The sequence below is a fragment of the Citrus clementina genome, unplaced genomic scaffold (assembly GCF_000493195.1).
Source record: "Citrus clementina cultivar Clemenules unplaced genomic scaffold, Citrus_clementina_v1.0 scaffold_6, whole genome shotgun sequence".
Taxonomy (NCBI): domain Eukaryota; kingdom Viridiplantae; phylum Streptophyta; class Magnoliopsida; order Sapindales; family Rutaceae; genus Citrus; species Citrus x clementina.
Window position 1 is genome coordinate 12,874,373 of NW_006262139.1, and position 23,116 is coordinate 12,897,488.

A 23,116-nucleotide genomic window follows, 5' to 3' on the forward strand; every position below is an offset into this window, starting at 1 on the left:
ATCTTTTCAAATAAATACCATAAATTTCGTTAATGATATGTTAAAACAAAAAGCCCTAAATTCACTAAAAACTAGGGTTTAATCTGGTTTTTTAAATAATAACAATAACAACAGAAATTGATCATATCAACATATCCTTGTTACTAAATAATGTTCTATATTATATGAAATTTTACTAAAACCTTTTTATGGAAATCCTTACCTCAACCATTGTAAGGTTGTTGTTTCTAATAAGCACTCTCCAATAATCACTTTTATGTATACTTTAGAACTAAAACACTTTGTTTATTGTCAATATCTTGATGTTCTATTTCTAAATTTCTCTCTTTAGATTGTGAGGAAGATGGTAGTTCACGCTAAGAGGCAAAGTTGCTTTGTTGTTTTTTTTTTTTTTTTTACATTTTTCCATTTATATATTTTCCAAGTAATCAATAAGTTATTATAAAATGGCTAAATTTTAGATTAACCCCATGTAAATTGACTATCTTTAAATTACCTCTTTATTTTTTAATACTTCAAGTTATTCCTATTTTTATTCAAAAGATAAGAGAAAAATAAAAGTGGATTGATGATTTTTTTTCTTCTTAACAAAAATTAAAGGTAAATAGAGATTTTGAAAAGTTAAAGGGGCAAATACAAATAGTCAATTTGTAAGCGGATAATCCAAAATCAACCCTCACAAAAGTAAGAAATTAGTGATTAGATTTATACCCATTATAAAATTAAGGGATGGTTGAAAGGTTGCCTTCTTGCTTTTGATTTGACATTCATATCAAGAATGACGCTAGTCGCGTAACTCTAGGCTAAAAATAGTTATCACATTTGTTCAAATACGATTATGTCTTTTATGTTGTTGACTTTAATGGAGAAATCACGAAGATAAATGAATATTTCTGAATCTTTATGGGCTATTTTGAAGAGAGTAACTCGCTCTCTCTCTCTCTCTCTCTATCTCTCTATATATATAAAATAGTAAATGGGGGTAAATGATGTTTTTATATTTTATGAAATAAATTAAGATTGTTACTTTAAGTAGGGGGTGAACTGAAGTTTACCCTAATTTGAATATGTTTTCAAGCGCTTTGTGGCTTTTCTTAAAAAAAAAACTAAATTGTAATAATTTACTCGGGGATAATACTGCCATTATTTTTTAATAAAAAAGATTATATATCAATTTGTTAGTAAAGCAATATTCTGGTTTGGATATATAGATATCCAATAAAATAATGCTAATTTACAATAACAGCACGTAAAATGTCGTAAACATTTGAATTAGGTAGGACTCGACCATAAAGGACAAGTTTTATTCCTCTTCCCAAATATGGCCACCCTTGCAAGGCAAAAAATTGGTCTTATACTCAAGATAATTAAAACAATTATTAATCGAAACTCAGCCTTTACCCCAAAAAAAAAAAAATACCACTATTCCTTTAATCTTAAATTTTTACTTAATACATCTAAACAAGGTTTAATGATACAAAGTGTTTAAACCAATACGAATCCGTCTATTAATTGTTGTCAAACCCAAATTGCCAATATGCCTAACTTCAAAAGCCTTTTCCTTAGGAGGGTGACTTCTTAAAGTGAGAAAACTAGCTGTGCAGTGCTGGCATTGTTCTTAATTATTTGTTTTTTTTTAATTGTCTGAACCACGAGGTGGTCTTGAGTGGATCCCAATTGTGGAAGGTACTTTTAAGCCCGTAGCACAATTTAAACTAATCCCTGCTCGTACCGGGTTGACTCGTAAAAAGTAAAGTGCTAGCTAAAGTCATAAATTCATACGAGAATGAGACTTAAATCCCTGACCTCTCTTAAGGAGTAAGAGTGCCAAACCAATTACATAATTTCATCTTTTTTTTCACAATTAACAGTTGTCTTATTTTGTTGCTTTTACAAGCCAAGTAATGCAACCTTTGATGAGCTTTCTTTCAGACTCAGGATTAAAATTGAGTGCAAAGATTTCCGCAGTGAAAGATAAGATAACGACACAGACCAAACAGAGTAATAATAATAGAAGCCTTAGAAGTTAGTAGAAAAAAATTGAAAACGTATAGGCACTACTACTAGGTAGTAGGTATAGGTAAAATCTTTAGGGTTTGTCTTTGTTTTCTTTAGGTTATGAAGTTGACGCAGCCCCTTTGTCTGATTGTCTTTGTTTAGATTAGAAAGAAAGACAAGATTAACATGACTACTTGTGATGTAACAAACTTATGGGATACAATATATTAGAAATTATAAATGTAAGTTTAATAAAGTTTGTTGGAACGAGATAAATTTTATTAAGATATTAAATATTAAATTGATCCAAATCTTTTTATTTTTACTATATATTATTTAGTGTTAGAACGATACTTATTAGTATCTATCTATCCTATCAATTCGTTTTCGTTATCCACCCTATCAATATGTATCAGAGTAGAGTTGTGCCAATCGTACAGCTTTCTGCGACCTTAACTTGTTGTGTGAGTCCTGTAATGCCATGGCACGAATTAAATTAATTTCTGGTCTTTTTACTGTTAATTTCGGTTACAACGGTGAGTTTATGGGAACCCTTTTACCATGCGTAATAGAAAATAATAACAAGATGTCAAGATTCATGCATGCACGATGATTGCACTAAAGTTTGCGATTGAAGCAAGTTTTAGGGCAATTATTGGGATGTTTGTTTTGATGGGATAACCAATATTTTCGCTTTAATTAGTTGGCTTTTGACTTAATTTCCTGTAATAATATTATTAATTAAATCCTACAGCACAAAGCTTTACCATATAATAGATCCAATAAGATCGGTTACAATACTCTATTACAGATTTACAATACCTCAATTGATCACACAACTATTATATTTATTTCTCATTGCATAAATCATTCTAATTATTTTATATTTTAGAAGATTAATACATTACTAATGTCAAATATTAAGTAGTAATTTTGATAGACCCTTTATTGTGTTATCAAATATGTATTATATTAATGAGTCTAATTTATTACATCTTGTATAGATTAATGAGTCTAATTTATTGCACCTTATGTAGTAGTATATTATGGATAAGTATAACCTTTAATTATGTTATTTTAGCCTATAATACATTAGATAACTTTGTATTAACACAGGAGTCTCTACTCTCAGCCATAATACATAATTAACTCTGACCTATTGAGAGCTACTATGCTGTCATCATATGTGCTTTGGCCAAGAGTGTACTCACTCTCATCTCTCTCTAGTTCTTGCGCTGCTTAGTTTTGGTGTGTGCTACTTCAAACTTGGATTAAGGCAGCAACTTGTAGATTTGGATTGAATTAGAAGGGAGCTGGGCAATAAAGATCAGTCATGGCTTTTCAACGTACGTACATGATCTTGTCTCCCTCTCTCTAAATAATTTCTGTTCAAATGAATGTGTAAGATCATTGGTTTTAACTCTTAAAAGATCCTCAAAAACAACAATTTAAATTTTATTAACGAACCACAGAAATAAGTAAAAAAGAGTACTAAAGATACCTTGGCATAGAATACTTCTATTAACAAATAGTATGCACACAAAAAAGTAGAACCACTTAGCTCTTTTAACACGCTCTTCTCCACTATGTCTGGCTCTTTCAAAAAAGGGTTACATTGATGCCATTAAATGATTAAATTCGGTCCAAATTTGATGAAAGTTCAAATTATAGTTGCAAGTCCTTGATGTGACATATTAAACACCCAATTCTCCTTTTGTTAACCTAAGCTAAGGCGAAGGATTATTGAATTATAAATCCGTATGTAGAAGAAGAACTTAGAATTTATGAGGGTCCAAACTCTAAAATAGAAAAACAAAAACATTATAAATTATTACATATTTCGTTTGGATTAAAATTCTTTCATGATTTAATATTTTTTTGAATAAAAATTTTATTCACGTAATTAATAGTTAACAAATTAAAAATAAAAATAATTAAATTTTAATTATACACTAATATTAAAATATACGTGACGCAAATTCTTTAAAATTAAGAAGAACTTAAATTACGAGAGGATACTTGTCCGTCATATCTTTATTAGTCGTGGAACCGAGCATGTAGTAGGCAGACCAACTTCTTTGTAATAAATTTTGACAAGGAGCAAACCATTGAGCACATATTTCCACATTTTGCACGGCATGCTATGCCTTTGGCCCTCTGTTTCAGTGTCCAAAGGCGCCAATAAGCAAAAAGGCAACATAATGACGTGATGACATTAATTATTGTCATTGTCTCCAATCCCTACAATAAAGTTTAGAAGCTCCAATTCCATTTTCCATCATAATGATTGGAAGGTTCTCTTTATTTCTTTCCAGAGGGATCCAAAGATTTTTCACAGAAACCTTGCATGATTGATGGGAGCAAGGCATGGGGTTATTCTAACCAACGTTTGCCTTTATAATTGTTCATTTTTTTGTTTATTACAATAATCACAAAATTCTTTTATGTATTTTCATTTTTTTTTGGTTAAACTTCTCAAATTATTTATAAGATACAAATTTATGAGTAGTAATAAATAGAACGATAAACTTCAAAAATTGTATCAAAAAATTTGTGAGTAGTAATTAATGAAAACTTGTTGTAATTATAGTAAACTGTCGTAAGATAGCATTTTTGTTTAATTAATGTAGCATGAATTACCAAGAAACAACAATTCTTTGACACTATTGACACATAATTATACCATCCAAAGTGCCGTTCAATAACATAATATATCTACTAATAGTTATATAATAAGTATTATAATAAGTATGTTGGCACCTGCCCCGATGAAGGTTAGTTGAAGTCCAACTTAAGAATTTGCTTTAATCAAACGCTACTCTTAAATAAAAAGAAAAGTTATCTAAATAAAACATAAGGGAGAATTCAACTCTCAACCTCACTGATAAGGTGAGGAGAGAATTGACCACCGTTGCGCCTAAGAGTAGTTGTCGATTACTTATAAAATTATGTTTAATGCATGAAAAAAATTTGCTTTCCAAAAAAAAAAAAAAATTCCAAAACTATTTTCATTATAACCGAGAGAAGCCATATATGTTAGACATACGGAAGTGGCTTCTGCCTTGTGAAGGAAAATAAAAGGGGACAAAACGAAGACAAAGGTTTAGATTAGTTGTTAAAAGTAAAAGGAAAGAGAGAGGGGTCAATAAATTTGTCTACTCTAAAAGCGAATTGCAGGGCCACATCGATAATCATGGCTTTTGAATGATTACCTCTTCCCTTTTGAACACAAATGGTGTTAATTTAGATGATAAATGGACCTTGGATTACCTTACAGCATTGCTTTGGCTGTGATTATTAACCTTATATGAAGCTGCCGCAATCTTCCTCTTAAGCTATGGTTTGGCAAGCCAATAAGTCAAACCCAACTGAAGCTGACTTCTTGTGCTTTAATACATTGAGCCACCAACTTTGGGTGAGCATTTCTTTTTAGTTTACATGATGTTGATTGCGTCGGTTTGATTCATCAGGGCAATTAATAAAATTCTTTTTTTTTTTTAATTATATGAGACTAATGCTCAGATTACAACTCATATTATATGAGATTTACAACTGATATTTACAATTAGTCAATTAATGGACTTAATTTATATTAATTCTTATATAGCACTGCCCAGATTTTACCCTTTCTAATATTCAAGGGGTGTCTACTCCACTCACATTTCGAAATGGAGAAGAATATCTTCACTTAATAATTAAGGAAGGAAATAAACCTCTACATGCGTCGCGGGAGCTCAAACCGCTGCGCTTACAGTTGTGAATGCAGGGTCCTGGCCACTGGGCCAAGGCCCAATTAGTTACAATTAATAAAATTCTAATTTTAGACAAAACCTTAGATGATGACAACACAACCAGTTCCCTATACTGCTATTTAATAAAATTTTACCATACATACAAAATGTGCATGATGCTTAATTTATCGATAAGTTTGTATGTGAAGAAAATTAATTGCACGATAGAGTAGTGTGCTTACATGCGATATAATAGTAGCAGCACCACCTAGGACTTTCTTATAACTCAAATTCAAGCATGATGGGCATCACTCATGCTAAATAATGGAGGACAAATTAGGCATGACCTCAGAAGATATTTATTAAAACAAGGGCTCTTTATTAGTAAATTCTTATGTCTCAACAAACATATAATCAAAAGAAATGAAAAGAAAGTCTAAGAATCTCCGCCAAGCGCGGCCGAGACTCACATCAGCGCGAGAATCCAAGAAAAAAAAAGAATCCCTGAGGAATTTGAAGGCATAAAAATGTAAAAAAGGACCCTGCTAATCCGGGCCATGCTTTCCTTCAGGGAGACATTAGCAGGGACAATGACTCATCTCCATTTGATCAGAATAAAAACATGAGCACACCAATTACAATGATCATTTTGGGTAATTTTTAAAAATTTCCCCTGAGGTTTGGGCTTGTTGCAGGTAGATGACGAGAATTTATTTATTTGTAAAAAATTTTCTACCGTCAGTTAACTTTAATATTGACCGTTAGTTTACTGTACAAAGATAATATTACCCTTAATAACGATTTGTAGACGGAAATAACTAAAAAAAAATTAAAATTGTTGGCTATTTTACCCTCTTTAAATTATTGATATTTTCTTAAAGTTCCTACAAGAAAGATAAAATTAAAAAATTAAAAAATTCTCTTTAAATTATTAATATTTTCTTAAAGTTCCTATAAAAAAGATAAAATTAAAAACTTGAAAATGAAATAGTTATAATCTTTACCTATGATATTGTAAATCTTTATAATTGACAAGGATAAAATTGTCAAAAAATAAGATTTGTGCTTTTTGCGCCAACAATTTTAATTTTTTTTAGTTATTTCCGTCTACAAACTGTTGTTAAGGGTAATATTGTCTTTGTACAGTCAACTAACGGTCAATGTTAAAGTTAACTGATGATAGAAGATTTTTTACAAATAAATAAATTCTCATCATTTACTTGCAACAAGCCCAAACCTCAGGAGAGTTTTAAAAATTACTCTTTTAGCTTTTCAGATTTTCAAAATTTTTTTACAAAGTAGAAGCCGGAAAACACAACATGTGCCCCTAGCTAGTAGCTACACTTCCGTAACTCTTGAGGCCCCGTTTGGGACAGCTGCCCTGTGTATTTTGATAATAAAATTTCTCCTCTTTCATAGCGCAGCTGTCCTAAACAGGCTATAAATATCCGGATTCACTACCGTCCTTGTCTCTACCCCGGATCAAGAACTGATTCAGAGGGATCAAAAACAACAAATTCTTGTGGGGCTACTGAACCGGCCCAACCACAGATAATTTGGCAATTTTCACTCCAGGTGTTTGTGCAAAACTGCTGTCAGCTCCAAGTTCATTTTGGAGTGAAAAAAGGAAAATTCCACTCCCTAAGCGGGATCAGTGCATCCCAATTTTTCTAAGTAATCTGTAATAATCTGTTTAGTGATATGGTAATAATACCATGTTAATGATGAAATAATGTCGTAAATGATACATTAATGCTACATCTTAACAAGTAGTATCACTTTTAAAAATATATATAAAATAAAATAAAAGGGTGTTCAATTAATGGAAAAGTTACCAATTTGGGTATGGCTCAACCAATTGAACTAATATCAATATTCACAGGTTTGAGCTAAGCTTGAATCCAATAAAAGCCTAAAAACTGTGAACGAGTTCTGACCAACCCAACCCACGATTAAGTATGAGCTTATTCCAGAATTCATTGAGCCGTGTGGCAGGATTTGGGATGGTCCTTTTTAAATTCAATATTCTAATATGCTGCAAACTAGTTTCAAACTGCATATTCTATCTACGCTAAGGGGCAGAAGCTGCTGTATTTCCCTCAAGAAATTATAGCTGAAAAAGAAATCTGGAAAGACATAATCACTTCTAAGAATCACGCTGAACCTGTGAATACAAGAGGCATAAACGGTATAGAAGAATTTTTTACACGGCAATCGTGGATTTCGATCATGGTAAGAATCACTAAGCTTACCAGGAAAAAATATGGGGGAAGCACCCAAGTAAAGGATCCCATTAGAAAAATGAAGAAAAACAGAAGAAAAAATGTCATGTAAGTACTGATTTCAAAGAAATAGGTAAGAAAGAGCACAAGGGTTTCCAACACAAAGCTGAACCAAATGCTGAGTAAATGATAATATCACTGAACAAATGACATGTTCAGTTAAATAATCAGAATAAAAATAAAACTCTCTCAAAACATACCCAAGCAAAACTTCACAGCTACAAATAATAGAAATAAAGGCAACAGTCACATTAAAATTGCTTATATGCTGCAGCAACATTTGATGACACCTCCCTTTTAATGTACTAAGGTCTACTTAAAGTAGCTAAAAGTTTATTGCAAGTGTTCTAGTTTTATCAATCTATCTACCTACCGACACTTCTGCCAAGAACTGCCAATGAATATGTATAGGATAAACCACACCATCAATTAATTAAACGCAGGTAATGAAGAAACATTAATCAAAAGGAATAAATTATCAAGTACAAGATAATAATTTTTGAAATATTTCGATGATATTGCTAGTAAAACAAAAGAGAGGAAAATAAGAAAAACATTCATATATTGGCAGATGATGCCACAATGGAACCTATTCATTGACACATCATTACCACAAACACTAATTTTTTTAATCAAATGCTGCTGGTAGTTCTTGCAGCATACTTGAACCAGATTGTATAAACAGTGCTATACTACACAGGATCACTTGTGCACTGCCCAAACAGTCAGTTTGTATGATATAAGGAAGAACATTTTACTATGCTACATGTGATAAAAGGAAGAACTTTTTACTAGGATAGGATAAATGGTGCAGCATGGTAATAAAGAGCTTGTCTGATCAAAAAAGCAAAATCTGTGAACAAAATAATCAGGTACTATATACAGTCAAAACAACAAATACATTATGAATTTTTTTTAAAAAAAAAAAACCAATGAGATTACACACCACCAGGGCAGTGAGATGAGCCACGAAAGTAATAGAAAAATAGTTTTTATCCAAAAATCTCAAAACATAATGTGCACTGCATACAAAGTTGTGCTAAATTCCCACCTAACATCATAGATCAGAAGTTCTTGCAGCTAGTCAGCCTGTCAAACAACATTGAACAAGCTAAAACCTCAATACTACATAAATAACAAAGGACTCAAAATGCAGATGATTTAAAGGGTCACCGTCTTTAACAATTACGACTCCAAAATGCCTCCATTCTTTACAATGAGAGACAGTATTTGGCAAGCTCCACATTATATCCAGTGAGCTCTAGTTGAATTAAATTTTGTTACAAGATTAACAGAAATGCCACTATTTCTAAATCAAAACAGCTGGAATAGTTTCCTCCCTGATATATTCTACTAAAAGTTTGAAAAACAGATAGCCATGGCGCTCAACACACTTTTCACTTAAGCCTCTCTTAATACATTGTGCTAATTACTACAATTTTTAAAGTAAACAAGGATTTCAAAACAAAAAACTAAACATAAAAACTCATCAATATTAAACCAGCAGTTTTCAATACATGAGAATGAGCCACTTCTCTCAGCTCTTGGACGCCATGCTCTCTCGATCCACCTTTTCCCCGAAAATCTTTGTTGCAACCATGTTATCAACAAAATACTCTCTGTAAGGGTGATTTCTAGGGACAAGTCTTCGAAACTTCTCAAATTGTTTCTCAGCCTCGTCTTTCTTCCTCAACAAAGTATAAATAATCCCCTGACACAAATATGGCCTAAAATCCCTCGGTTCCTCTTTCACAAGCTCCTCATAAACCCTCAAAGCCTCGGAGTGCTTACTCTCCATCACTTTAATTTGCGCAATCAATAACTTAAAGTCCCTTAAATCAGATTTCTTCTTCTCCTTCTTGCATCTCTCCATTGCATTCTCAATTCTCTTCTCTACTTCATTTAACTTCTTATCCGACCCATCGTAAGCCATCACGAGTCCGTGGTAAGCCTCGACTCGAAGAGGGTCTTTCCGTAATATTTCTTCAAACCCTTTAATCGCCGCCTCAGACTCTCCAGCGTAGCTCTGAACTTGAGCTTTTAACAACTGCCATTCGAATTCGTTCGGCTCAAGCTCAATCAAGCGGTCAATAACATCGACCGCCTCTACGAGCTTGTGTGATTTGATCCTGACTTCCATCAGGGTCTGTAGAGCTTCGATATCGTTAGGGTTTGCAGCCAGGTGCTGTTCAATTTCCTTCTCTTTTTCTTCGTAAGAAACATCCTCTCGAGCTGATGTTGTATCCTTTGTCGATTCGTTAGTGGATTCCACAGTGGCTGCGGCGGCGACGGGGGCGGCAATTGCGGGTTTGATGCTGTGGAAAGGGAGGCGCATGAAGAGTAATGCGGCTGCGGCTACGGTGACGGAGGTGATTTTGATGAGAGGTGAAGAGAGAGGAGTTAGGGTACGGAGGAGGGAAGGCTTAGGGTTCTGTTGTGATGCGGGTGAGGATGAGGCTCTGATGCAGGAGAATTTGAACGGTGATGATGAGGGAGGAGTTCGGAGGGAAATGAAGGAAATGGATTTGGGGAATGATGGACGGTGATGATTGAATGAAAGAGATAGAGGTTGGTGACCGCCGTGTAATTTAGCAAGGGATTCCATATTTTGCTAAAAACTCTAAAACCCTGATGATGATGATGATGATGATGAAGAAATATGTCGATAAACAGTCAACAGTGAAGAAAGAGGAAGTTCTCTAAAACCCTCGACCTCGAGAATCAGCGTTCGCTCTTACGATGTCGTTTTCCCAATTAGAGTGAGTTTCCGCCTATAACGTAAACGGGCTTGGCCTTATCTTAATCGGAGCCCACTACGCCCAATAAACAGTTGGCCTCATTACGTGTGCTTAACATTGGGAAGGCGTGTATTTAGCGATATCAGTCTTTCGTGAAAAAGAAATTTTCTTTCCGAGCCCAATATGTGAACAGACTTGTTTACTCTTTTTTAGCAAACCTTTCACACGTATCACATATAAGAATAGGGCAGTGACATTTAGACTCTTCTTTTTATTTTCACTAGAAAATAGAATCGTGTTTCACGTGGTGACTTTGAAAAAAAAATTTAATATATTTTTTTTATTTTACACTTGATGAAACTGATAAAAAATATGAATTGATTTTTTTTAAAGATGAGATAGCTTTATAAAAAACAAAAAAAGCTATTAGCCAGCAATACAAATAAAGAAGCAACGCAAGATAAAGAATAAAATGAGAAAATATATTATAGAGTGATTTTATTTATTCTAATTGTGTGTGTGCAAAACAAAAAGATGAGTTCTTTTATAGTTACATAATCACTCCATGAAATTAATGAAAAATTATGGATCATAATTTCTTGTGAGATAGTGGGGAGACTAAGAGATATATGTTATGAACATCTACATTTATTTTAATAAATTCGTAACACTCCCCCTTGGATGTTCATTACAAAGAATATGCTTCATTAAAATCTTTACATAATTGTTATTGTGTAATAACAATCAAATTAATTATGAGAAGATGAAAAACTAAATCTAAAAGAAAATTTCACTATTTATTAGATAATAGAGAATATACAAAGATGAGAAATAGTGATACCACATCACCTCCTTAGGTCCCAACTTTATATATATATAGATAGATATAGATATAGATAGATAGATATAGATTTTTAATATTTTGTAATGTAATTATTTTTTAATCTCAACCAATATATTAGATAATAGAGAATAAAAAAGATGAGAAATAATGATGCCACAAATCTTAAATATTTAATATTTATGGACTTTGAAAAAGCCAAAAGGCACTAAACAAAAGATTGAATAATTAAATATGAGATTATGACATTAAAATTGGGCTCTGATGGCATTGTTGAGGGAAGATAAAGGAACCTTCATTCCTATATTAATTAATTGATGTATTTTAAGCCACTAAAATTTAATTGTTGGCATAATAAAATAAATGAATATTTCAAGACTTATAATTAATTATTATTAATGGTTACATATTTTTGAATTTAAATAGAAAGAGAAAAAGACATGTAATCATTTATAATCTAATAATTATTTTCTATTTTAATATTTTATAATGTAATTATTTTTTAATTTCAACCAATTTATTAGATAATAGAGAATATGAAATGATGAGAAATGGTGATGCCACATCACCTCCGCAAGTCCTAACTTTATATATATATATATATATAGATTGGCCTCCAATTTCTTATTTAACTCTTATCTATTTTTAAAATTATCCTTATTAAAAAATAAAATTATCCCTAATAAAAAATAAGCTGAAATTTTTTAGTAGCTAAATAAAGGGATTAATTTCAAAACTGAAAATGAATCAATTTGATATTTTTAGATAAGAATGATTCAAAGTAAGAAGAAAAAAAAAGGATATATACCACATAGAAAATAAATAAAGGAAATAAAAAAAAACACTCACCCTCAATTATTGAAAGTGATTAATTTGTTATTAAAATAAGAGGTTTTTCTTTTTCTTGAATTGGAAATATAATGGGTTTATTTGACTTATTTTTCATACAAATTAAAAATTAGTAAACTCACCATTTGCTATAAAATTTAACAAAACCCAACAACAAAAACTCATTATCTGCAGCAAGTGGTAATTGATTAATGAAGGTAATAGTGATTTTAATGGTGAATTTGGTGATGATGAAAATATAATGGGGGTGAAGGTGATTCTTGAGAGAGAAAGAAAATGAGAAATAAAAAAAAAATACATTAACCTTTTTTATTTTTTAATAAAGGTAATTTTGAAATAAGTAGTGTTAACTAAAAAGTGGGAGCAAGTGAGATAAATACAGGAGAGTTTAAATATCATTACTAATCAGGATGGCAAAAGGGAGGGGATCCACATCTCCTTACTTATTCTTAATATTTTGCTTATATCTTCATATCCTCCGTGACTTTGTCATAATTATTTGAAAGAAGGGGATGGGTATCCTCGAATAATAAAAAAAGAATTCCCGAGTAACTACTACTTATTTTTTTAATTTGATTTTATCATATTGAAATAAAAGTGTAAGATAGCATTGTCAACACAAAACATCAAAATGAACTATAGTAATCATTTCCATCAAACTGAGTTAATATCATCAACATTACAAGATAATATGTCAGATTAAGCAAAAGTAAATCTTTAAATTTTAACACATCTGTGAAAAAGATATCATCTCTTGCATTAACATTAATTCATTAAAAAAACATAATTAGTCTCTTGTTTATGAAAAAATAATTGTGGCAAATTTCATTCAAGTATTTATTTTGGTTCTTATTTATATTATTTTAATAAATATCAGGATATTTGTTACATCCATACTACTATAATTTAAATTTTAAACATATTCACTAAAAGCTTTAGAAAATTAAAATTAAAATTAAAAATAGAACAAGGACAATAGGAGAGGATGGGATTTCATCGAATGCAGGTCCCTTCCCAAATAAGGTATTAGTTATTAAACTATTTATATTACTTCTTTAAAAAAAATTAAATATAAAATTATTCTTGTACCCTTCCTGAATGAAAAACATCTCTCAAGACCCAGTCATGGGGTTTTCTTCTATCTATAATCACATGTCTATTTGTTAAACCATTTTAGAAACCCTCATTTTTTTTGCTGGGGGTGTGGAGGGGTAGGGGGCGGGGGGAATTTATTGAAGTTTTAAATTAACGGAGAAAGAACTTTATTAAGATTTCATCATTTTATATAAATATACTACAAAATTAAAAAAAAAAAGAAAATAACGATTTTTAAGGAAAATTATAAGAGAAATAGAAAGAAAAATGATAATTAAACTTTTTTTACTTTTAGGATTTTATATATATACACACTACAAAATTACCACACAAAAAAAAGGGAAACAAAAAGAAACGATTTTTAAGAAAAATTATAAGAGAAAGAGAAAGGATCAATGATTTTTATTTATGACTATATATCCATGAAATGATTAATGGTCTAAATTATCATTAGAGTAGAGGTTGTTTGCTCCTAGCGGTTTAACCAAGTGGCTTTAAGCAGTTATATGAGAGAAAAAAAATTAAGTTATGTTTTATGACCTACTCCATCTACCTTATTAAAAGAAAAATAAACAGTAAATTGGATACGATCAGTCAGAATAAAATAAATATACATTCATTTCGCGCTGGACTTAGAGATATTATCAGTAATTCAGTATAATACCTAATAATTAGGTTTGCATTCAATGTGGGCTTAATAAGACTTAGATTGTGTTATATGAAATAAGATTTTTAGTAATGTTATTCTAAATTATTTAGTTAAAATGCTTTAGTTTTTATCTCAATTCATCTATTGTTAATATAATTTCACCATTTAGATAAGTGAAATACTTAATCATCACTTGGGTCAATTAAATAATACCACATCAATTGGGATACAAATTAAATATCCCAACTAAATAAGCATAACATTATTAATATTATAGGATTGTATATACCGTGTTTGGTTATTGACTCCCAAAATAATCTCATCGCCAACTTGCCATGCATTCAATTAATGTACGCTTAGATGGTGCTGACATGGGGGGTCTCAACTATCTCATTTTAACAGTAAACTTTATTGCTGTGTAGTGCGCATTTACTTATTTAACTACCGCCGCTGAAACAGGTTTGTACTTCAGGTTCGAATATTGTCCTAGACATGCCTATGTACTTCTGACAAATTTCTTCCTCTTATCCCTTCTAAGTCTATATATCATTTGTAAGAAGTGTACATATGTTTTTTAAATTGAGATTGGACAGCTGAAATTTAAAAGTTATAGCACTAAAATATTTGATAGACATTAGCTGCTGTAGTTTAAAAATTATGTTGATGTGGTTTTCCACTTGTATCATGAAAAATTTATTATATTTTAATAATATTATCAAAATTATTATTTAAATTTTATATTTACTATATATTATTAATTTTTATTTCATAATTATAATTTTTTTCTACAGCAGCTATAACTTAAAATTCACAGCACCTCAATCTCAAACGCACCCTTAATCTAATTCAAATCTTCTCGCTCGATGAGTCTTTTAAGAATTAAATTGCGACTAGTGTATCCAATCTTTCATGCAGGAGTAAAATTGCATCATCATTATTATTATTTTTTTAACTATAAACTGTCAAGTGTCAACCAACAACCTCTAATTTTAACGCTAATTATATAAATTCGGTGGGATGATGACCATATATCCCCGTGTGTTATTCAGAAAACTTGACTGATGACTGTTGGGGATGTCAAGCTATGGGCCAGTTTCTAATTCTTTTTCTTTTAATTAATAAAATTTCTAGCTTCATACAAAAATAAGTAAATAAATAAATCACCTCTATTGCTCAATGTAAAGCTTACATTATGAAATAATTTCCAGCATACCTTGGTCAAAAACCATTTTCAGTAGATGAGAGATGATCTGGTTAACACTCGACGTAGGATATATATATTATTAACAATTTGTGATAATCTCCTTAACACCTCCTGGAGTCCCATAGGGCATAATCTCTTTGACACTCATACATATGTCACTCCTAAGCTTGACTTGCCTAATCCTTTGTCACCTCTGTGTGATAACTAATCTCCTTAATTAATATCCTCTATCATGCTAGACTGATCTTTTTGCCTATATCACACCCATGTCAGTCTTTTTATTAAGTCTTTATAACACTCTGATGAAGATTTTGTCCCCTTTTCATATTCTAACTGGTCTTTTTGGTTACTACTTACCATACACCAACGAGGCATAATGATATGAGACAATCACTTTAACACCGCAATGCGCTAATCTCCTAAACACGTTACGCCCAAAAATGATCAAATAACAACCTTTGTCATCCGTCCTGTCACATGGAAAAGGTAGCTTAAAGACCCACTTGTGTATAAGTTTGATTTTGATGCTATATGAAAACCTATGGACCCAACTAATATTCGAAAGACAGTTTAAAATTTGGTCCAATTAATCTTATATACGTTGCTCAAATACTACCTTATAATAGGTAATATGTTTCACAAATATTTCATTATTGGCGACAGAATTTCATTACCGAAAAGAAGTTTTTTTTTTTTTGGGTTACATTTTTCAATATTTTTCTTTACATTTACAGTCTTGTGAAGCAAAATTTTGAAACTATGACAATACATATTATAGTAGAAAATTTTGTGATCTTTGTAACTGATGTTCTCATAATTTATCTATTATTTTAATACTTTCATAACTTAATTTTATGTTAAATTATATTTTATTATATTAATTTTTATCTTAATTTTTATATTTTGTCATTGTAGGAATATTGAAAATATTTATGAGAAAAGAAGCTTAAAGAGGAAACAAATTGGAGTATAATAGAAATAATGTGAAAGAAAGAGGGAAAAAAATAAAAAGCCAAATTAAGGATGATTGAATTTAATCATCATGCATGCAACACGTGGGGGAAGTATTGAATATTTAGTTGACAAATATGACAGCAAGTGGGGGAGCATTAAAGAATTAATTTGCAAATTGGCCAATTAAACTTTACAAGTCACGTGGATGGGCTTAAAAGGTGGCTAGAATTGTTTTGTTTTTAAAATCCTTTTTATTTAAGGATTCGTGGGCTGGATTTGTTTTGTTTTGAAATCCTTTTCATTTAAGGATTTGGAAGAAGCCACAACATTATAAAGGAAAAAAAGGCAGCCGCACAAGAGCAATGGAAGCCAAGAGAAAAGAAATAATAGAGCAGCAGTCAGAAGTCTTGAACAAAACCGAGAGCAGCAGGAATAATTTAGAGCAGAAGGAAGACACATTAATTTTTGAGTTTTTTTTTTCTTTCTTCTCTATTATCTTACTTGAATGTTTCCAATTAAATTAATAAATTCTCTTTATATTCTCATGAACTAATTTATTTTACTAGGGCTACGATGTAGCCTAACTATGAAGATTTAATTCCATAAATCTATGTTATTTTTAATTTATTATTCCATGGTTGAGTGTTCATTATTGTGCTTAATGCTTTTAAATATCTGGCCAATATTTGAATGATTTGAGGATACATAATGAGACCGAGAGGAGATTTATGTATTTTTGCTCTGTGTAATGAATGCCATGAATTGAACGAAAGACAAAGATGTGCCAACGTGATTCGTGCAGTTTTTCTAAGAATTTTCATGGAACTTAATGAATCTTTGCATATTTAAATTTACATAGAGATATAATGGGTTAATGTGTGAAGGTATTTTTAATATTACTCGAGAGAGGATATTGAATGGATTAGGGAAATTCACTATCAACATGGGTAGTAAATTTTAATAGCATAGATGGAGGATTAAATTGGATTGGTTATGGTGAAATCGAATGTCCTAGTGTCTTAATCTCTTAGTGATTTCTATTACTGCCTGCATCTTTATTTAATTTTTAATTATTTTATTTTATTTAATTTTAATATAAATTCGCTTATTCGATTGTTCAAATAAATTAGAGTTAGAATAATTTCGGTAACTAATAGGATATACAATCTTTGTGGGACGATACTCTACTCTTCATTATATTACTTGTGCCGACTAGTACACTTGCTAATTTACGCATCAAGTTTTTGGCGCCGTTGCCGGGGATTGTTTGGATTAGTATCGATACCAACTAACCTTAGTTTAATTTGAATTTTATTTTTATTGTTTTTATTTTAATTTTTGTTTAATGAGACGTTCAAGAAGTTTTGATCCAAAGATTGATCGTACGTGTAGAAGGCTTAATAAAGAAAGAAGAGAAGTTTTACAGGAGCAACAATTAATCATGGTTGACAAAGCATTACATGGAAATGAGGATGCGAGACCTTTAAGAGATTATGTTGTGCCTACAGTTAATGGTACTCGCTCAAGCATTGCACGCCCTACCGTTCAAGCCAATAATTTTGAAATTAAGCCAGCCATAATCCAGATGATTCAGACGTCAGTACAGTTTGCTGGGATGCAAAATGATGATCCAAATGCTCATATTGTAAATTTCTTGGAAATTTGTGACACGTTTAAGCAAAATGGTGTTTCAGATAATGCTATCAGGCTAAGGCTTTTTCCATTTTCATTGAGGGATAAAGCAAAAGAGTGGTTGAACTCACTCCCTGCTGGAACAATCACTACTTGGGATGGTTTAGCACAGAAGTTTTTAGCAAAGTACTTTCCTCCAGCAAAAACAACCAAGTTGAGGAATGACATCACAACCTTTGCTCAGTTCGAGATGGAATCATTATATGAAGCGTGGGAGAGATACAAAGACCTACTAAGAAAATGCCCACATCATGGTCTACCAGTTTGGCTTCAGGTGCAAACATTTTACAATGGTTTAGGATCCAATACCAGAACAATGATTGATGCTGCAGCAGGAGGAACGTTAATGGGAAAAACGCCAGAAGCAGCTTATGAATTATTGGAGGAGATGACATCCAACAATTACCAGTGGACTTCAGAGCGATTAATGCCAAGGAAAATTATAGGAGCCCATAATGTTGATGTTGTCACTGCTTTATCTGCACAGATGACTGCTTTATCTAATAAGCTGGAGCACCTAAATGTCAGTGCTATTCAAACTAAAGTTTGTGAATTATGCGAAAGGAACCATACCAGTGTCAACTGCCAAGTTGGAAGTCCTTTTGCGTCGTCATCTGCTAAACAAGCTCATTATGTGTCAAATTTCCAAAGACAACAACATAACCCATATTCTAATACCTACAATCATGGCTGGAGAAACCACCCGAATTTGTCATGGAACAACACTCAGAATACATTGGCACCACCTCCAGGGTTCCAACCACAAGAAAAGAAGTCAAACTTAGAAGATGCTCTTACCCAGCTTACAACAAACATGTCTCAATTCATGACCAAAACAGAGACAACTTTTCAAAATCAAGCTGCATCAATTCGGAACCTCGAGGTACAAGTGGGTCAGATTGCAAACTTGCTATCCAGTAGACAACATAGTTCTCTGCCAAGCAACACCAAGACAAATCCAAAGGAGCAAGTTAATGCAATTATACTTCGGAGGGGTAAACAACTTGATGAGCCGCGAAAAAAAGCAAAGAAAGTTGATGAAGAATAAACTGAAGACATAATTAAGGTTTCAAAGGCAGCGAATTCAGAAATACCACAACCTAAACTAGCAACACCAGTCAAGGCCTATGTTCCTCCAATTCTTTTTCCTCAACGTCTCCGAAAAAATAACATAGATAAGCAATTTTTAAAATTTCTTGATGTGTTTAAGAAATTGCATATTAATATTCCTTTTGCAGATGCTTTGGAACAAATGCCGCTTTATGCCAAATTTATGAAAGAAATGTTGTCCGACAAGAGGAAACTTGAGGAGCATGAAACTGTAATGTTGACTGAGGACTGCACCGCCATCTAACAAAATAAATTGCCACCAAAGCTGAAAGATCCAGGGAGTTTTAATATTCCATGCACTATTGGAAATTGTTATTTTGATAAAGCTTTGTGTGATTTAGGTGCAAGCATTAATTTGATGCCTTTTTCTGTTTTCAAGAAATTAGGTTTGGGTGAACGTAAGGCAACAACTGTTACCTTACAATTGGCAGATAGATCTATAAAGTACCCAAGAGGCATAATTGAGGACGTGCTTGTGAAGGTTGACAAATTTATATTCCCTGCATATTTTATTGTCTTGGATATGACTGAAGATATAAAGTTACCTCTCATTATAGGCCGACAATTCTTAGCTACAGGAAGAGCTTTGATTGATGTTCAGGAAAGAAAATTGATTTTAAGAGTTCAAAATGAGCAAGCCATTTTCAATGTGTACACACCTATCAAGTATCCAATTGAACTCAAAGAATGTTTCCAAGAAGACATCATGGATATAAAAATGGCCAAACCATTTAAGGATGAGCATCTATCTGACCCTCCTGACATTTATATAATACATAAGCAGTCTATTAATGAAGATGCATCACCTCATTTTCGTGGGAAGAGACCTAATTGCAAGAAACTTGGGCAAGGTTCATCCAGATCATCTCCTTCCATCCACGAGCCTCCTTGAACCATCTCTTCAAAGACAGTCAAGTTAATGACTATAAATTAAGCACTTCTTGGGAGGCAACCCAAGCTTTCTAAACTTTATTATTGTCATTTTTATCTTTCCTTATTTTTCTTTTCTTTTACTTATTTTGTTTTGTTTTAGGATTTTGCACAAGTTTGGGGGTCGATGAACATTAACTTTCCACATGCCTTTCAACGACTCAGCTACAACTTTACATCTTCAAGTGCAAAACTGGGGGAGTTTCTCTTTTCTTTTCTTTTTTCTTTACATTGAAGACAATGTTTATTTTAAGTTTGGGGGTGGGAATATTTGCTTTCATTTTTTTCAAAAAAAAAAGATTTTAATGCCTATGATGAGTTTATGATTGAAAATGAATATGGTTCTTAGAAATGGATGAATATTGTCTTAGTTTATACTTGATTCTTGTGTTAGTTTCGTCTTGATTGTGATTCTTTAAATATCTTGCGCACTTATATCGATTCTTTCAGAATTTTGACTTGAGATTTGAGATTGATACAGCCTAAGTTGAGAGTTTTAGATTGAGTAAATGATTGTTTACCCGACTCTACGGTACTTAAGTTTACCCAGGCACTATAGTCAGAAATAGCTACCTATAACCCTTAAAAGTGAAGCTATCCTTGAGTAATTTGGGCCTCTGTATCACTAGTATGTAGAGAACAATCTACCATGAGAAGAAGGCTACCTTAAGGGGTAGAGTGAAAGCTCCTAACTATGAAAAAAAAATGAAAAGAAAAGAAAAAGCATGTGCTTCAAGAAAAATAAAAAGAAAATGCTAATTTATGCCTAAGGAAAAAAAAAAGAGATCAAAATGATGATGTTAGTTTGACCTACTCAGTTTATTATTCGAGACAAGGGCTGTTGATATTGAAAATTTTGAGAATGAGTTTTGAATGAATTGATTCACATACAACACATGAATCCAATATGAGATGAGGCTGACTATTCAATTAAAAGTTAGAACTTTGCCAATATTTTTAATTTTCTTTGAGCTATATACTTTTATACAATCTTTGAGACATTTTTTTTTATGATGTTTGTGGGTATCATTGCTGGAAACCCTCACGAGACTATAACTCATCCATTAGGGCCGCCTAGGGGTTTAAAAGCTTGTTGCATACACTAAATACAATCGCGATCACCTGCGAAAGTGGTTTAGTTAGAATTTTCTTTTCGTAGTTTTTATTTTAGTTTTTGCTCGAGAACTAGCAAAATGTTAGTAACATCCACGAGGTGTAAGACAAACGAACCGGAGTCCTCCTTGAGCATAATTCAGCTGGTAAATGCACTTTATGGCAAGTCTAAATAATAATAACATTTAAAGGTTGATATTTGGTGGGTGAGTTCATAGTCACGATATTATTTAGTATCTTTGACCGATTTAGAAAGTCATTAAAGCTTCAATATTCAGCATAAGAGATGAAATTATAAATATATATACAAGGATTAATTGATTGATCATCAACGGCTCCAATTTGGAGCAAAGCAAACAAAAAACCTGAAAGCTCGGGACAGTGACAAGTGATGATCGACGACAAACACTTCAAAAAATGGTCCCAAAATCAAGCCCCACTTTCACTTCATTTATTACATCAAGATTACTAACCGATAATAATACAAATGAAGATATTAAAATCACTTAAAGAAAAAGAACACGAGAGATGGTCGAGTAGAAGAAAACAAAGCAAATGGGGTGGTTGGGCATGCGTATTATTAATATTTATTCTATGAATGGAGAAATTTTTTTTTACAAAACTAAGACGAAGAAAATAGACGCGCAGGTAATGGAACAAAGAGGGCGGTGCCACGTTTACGCAACGTACAGTGACTTCATGCAAACAGTGTTCCCACATGCCGTCATGCTTCACGCTTCCCAAATCATAACGCCCTACGGCGTCGTTTTACTATTAGACGACACCTACCTAGAAAAGATGAAGCTGATGCTGCTGAAGCTGTGCCTGTACCGTATGGCACTGCTAACTAATAAAATTAATTAATATTAATGTTTCCTTTTTTATTAGTTGCCTATTTGGTATCCCTAATGGTAGTAGAATTTGCGAGTATCTTCTCGATCCTTTCTCTAGTCTCCATTACTGTAGCTCTCTCTGCATTTTTTCTTGCGTAGGCTTCGAAAAACTCCTTGTTCTCTTTCTCCAATTCCTTCCACACTGTATTCAAAAGCAAATACATACATGTCTTTTCACACACGTGCTCGTACATATGTGTGTGCGTGTGTACATATGTGTGTGTGCGTGTGAATAGACATACGTGTGCCCGCGCGTGTGCGTCGGACTTGAAAAAGGCAACTGATATGAAGAATATGATACGATGTAGTATTTATTACCTGTTGATGTGATGACGGGTTTGATATTTGCATGTTTGGAGAGAGCTTCCATGCACTCCTCTTTGCTCATGTTGAATACAAGACACTCTTCTATTAGATGGTGCACCTGCATCGACGATCATATCACGCATCATCACCACCACCAACAACAAATCAATCAATAATCACAAAATCAATAATGAACACTGACGGTAATCTCGCTTCGTGTTTAAACAAATTAATACAGCCCAGTTGATTTGATTTCCTTTTAGTCATATTTACCAACTTACCAAATGAATATATGAAGCAGAAGAGTCATCCATGGTGGTACAATTTTCTCCGAATACCTTCTGTGTATCAAATCTTGTATGATTAAACAGTGTAGAGAAATCAACAAGTGGCGGAAGAAACTAGCAAAGGTTGTAAGGAAAGTGAAGAGGAAGGAAGAATGAGCTAAGATCAAGAGAGCCAAAAATGTAAAATATATACAATATGACTTCGCCTTAGTGAGCTGAGCTGTGAGTAAAAATTTAAAAATTATTTGATAGAGATATTATTAATTAATTAATTAATTAATAGAAAGATGGGTCATAAATTTGATTCTATGGACTTATGATGTGATTTTCTCCTTTTTTTTTGGTTGGTGGGGTCCAAATTCCCACGTGGGAGAAGGTTTACGATTGGTGGAGAGGAGATTAGAGGAGATTCTATAAGCAGCCTCTTGTTTGTCGCCTACGTGG

The 23,116-nt window shown here is 32.3% G+C and overlaps 2 protein-coding genes and 1 non-coding gene across 4 annotated transcripts; all 3 read right to left on the reverse strand.

Moving 5' to 3' along the window:
* Positions 1-9,131: 9,131 nt before the first annotated feature.
* Positions 9,132-10,743, reverse strand: LOC18038346 (protein SLOW GREEN 1, chloroplastic). Its single transcript, XM_006428939.2, has one exon. The coding sequence runs from the start codon at positions 10,614-10,616 to the stop codon at positions 9,549-9,551; it is 1,068 nt and encodes a 355-aa protein (XP_006429002.1). The 5' UTR covers positions 10,617-10,743; the 3' UTR covers positions 9,132-9,548.
* A 7,441-nt stretch (positions 10,744-18,184) lies between these two features.
* Positions 18,185-18,291, reverse strand: LOC112097563. The gene has a single exon (XR_002905094.1). It is a non-coding gene; the product is annotated as a small nucleolar RNA R71 (small nucleolar RNA).
* Positions 18,292-21,723: 3,432 nt separating this feature from the next.
* On the reverse strand, positions 21,724-22,909 carry LOC18038601. 2 transcript variants are annotated; one of them, XM_006428940.2, is made up of 3 exons: positions 22,667-22,906; positions 22,398-22,503; positions 21,724-22,221 (listed from the first exon to the last, which is right to left on the reverse strand). In XM_006428940.2, exons 1-3 carry the CDS (start codon positions 22,697-22,699, stop codon positions 22,079-22,081), a joined length of 282 nt encoding a protein of 93 aa, XP_006429003.1. In that variant the 5' UTR covers positions 22,700-22,906; the 3' UTR covers positions 21,724-22,078. The 2 variants fall into 2 exon arrangements, with proteins under 2 accessions (XP_006429003.1, XP_024038050.1); XM_024182282.1 differs by lacking the exon at positions 21,724-22,221 and having other exon boundaries at positions 22,228-22,503; positions 22,667-22,909.
* Positions 22,910-23,116: the final 207 nt, after the last annotated feature.